Source organism: Terrapene carolina, unplaced genomic scaffold (genome assembly GCF_002925995.2).
Source record: "Terrapene carolina triunguis isolate 2854851 unplaced genomic scaffold, T_m_triunguis-2.0 Scaffold25202, whole genome shotgun sequence".
In the NCBI taxonomy this organism is placed as follows: Eukaryota; Metazoa; Chordata; order Testudines; family Emydidae; genus Terrapene; species Terrapene triunguis.
In genome coordinates this window covers 1,718-2,564 of record NW_020689553.1, presented here as the reverse complement: position 1 = coordinate 2,564, position 847 = coordinate 1,718, and the positions used below count along the sequence as shown (strand labels likewise).

At 66.5% G+C, this 847-nt stretch overlaps 1 protein-coding gene across 1 annotated transcript in view; it reads right to left on the bottom strand.

Moving 5' to 3' along the window:
- The window catches only part of LOC112121247 (anion exchange protein 2-like), a gene marked incomplete at both ends in the record, with an annotated part of 3,008 nt that overhangs the window by 815 nt on the left and 1,346 nt on the right, over positions 1–847 (bottom strand). The window contains 2 exons of the mRNA XM_026662268.1: positions 86–270; positions 420–534. Coding sequence (XP_026518053.1) covers positions 86–270; positions 420–534 — 300 coding nt within the window. The remainder of the gene's footprint in view (positions 1–85; positions 271–419; positions 535–847) is intronic.

Here is an 847-nt window from a genome sequence, read left to right as displayed (position 1 = left end):
CGGGGGGGAGGGGGGGTTACCTTGTCGGACATGAGGGTGGAGATGGAGCCAGGTGGAGATGGAGCTGGGGGGGGGGGGGGGTTACCTTGTCGGACATGAGGGTGGAGATGGAGCGCCCGATCTCGTGGTAGTCCATGTTGGCGCTGCTGGGCCCCAGCAGCACGAAGAGGAAGCGGACGGGGATGGGCACCTCCAGCACCGAGTCCAGCTCCACGGCCGCCTGCAGCCGCACGAAGGCCATGGTGGGCTGGTCCAGGAACTCCACGCAGCCTGCGGGGCACAGGCCCGTCAGCCGACACCCGGCTGCAGAAGGGCCTGGCTGCCACGTCCAGCCCCGGCCCCCATCGGCCGGCGGGCTCGGCACAGCCCCGGCCCTGGGCCCCTCTGCCCAGCTATCCCCCCCCTCTCCCCGTCCTTACCCACAAGCACCACCGTGGCCTCCGCGTTGTCCGGGATCTTCTCCAGCAGCTTCAGCTCGTGCTTCGACTTCGACCTCGTGATGCCAGCTGGGGGTGCCGAGCTCAGGCTCTCTCGCTGTGGGGCAGGGACAGGGCACACAGGTGAACACCCCGCCGTGGGGCGGGAGCCAAGCCACCGAGCCAAGGGCCAGGGGTTCTGGGCAGAGCCCAGAGTGGGGACGGGGTGTCAGAGATAAGGTAAACAGGGGCAAGAGCTCCAGGGAGTGGGTTGGGTGGTTAAGAACATAAGACCAAGGGTCCATCTAGCCCAGTATCCTGTCTGCCGACAGTGGCCAATGCCAGGCGCCCCAGAGGGAAGGAACAGAACAGGGAATCATCCAGTGATCTCTCTCCTGTCGCCCATTCCCAGCTTCTGGCAAACAGAGGCT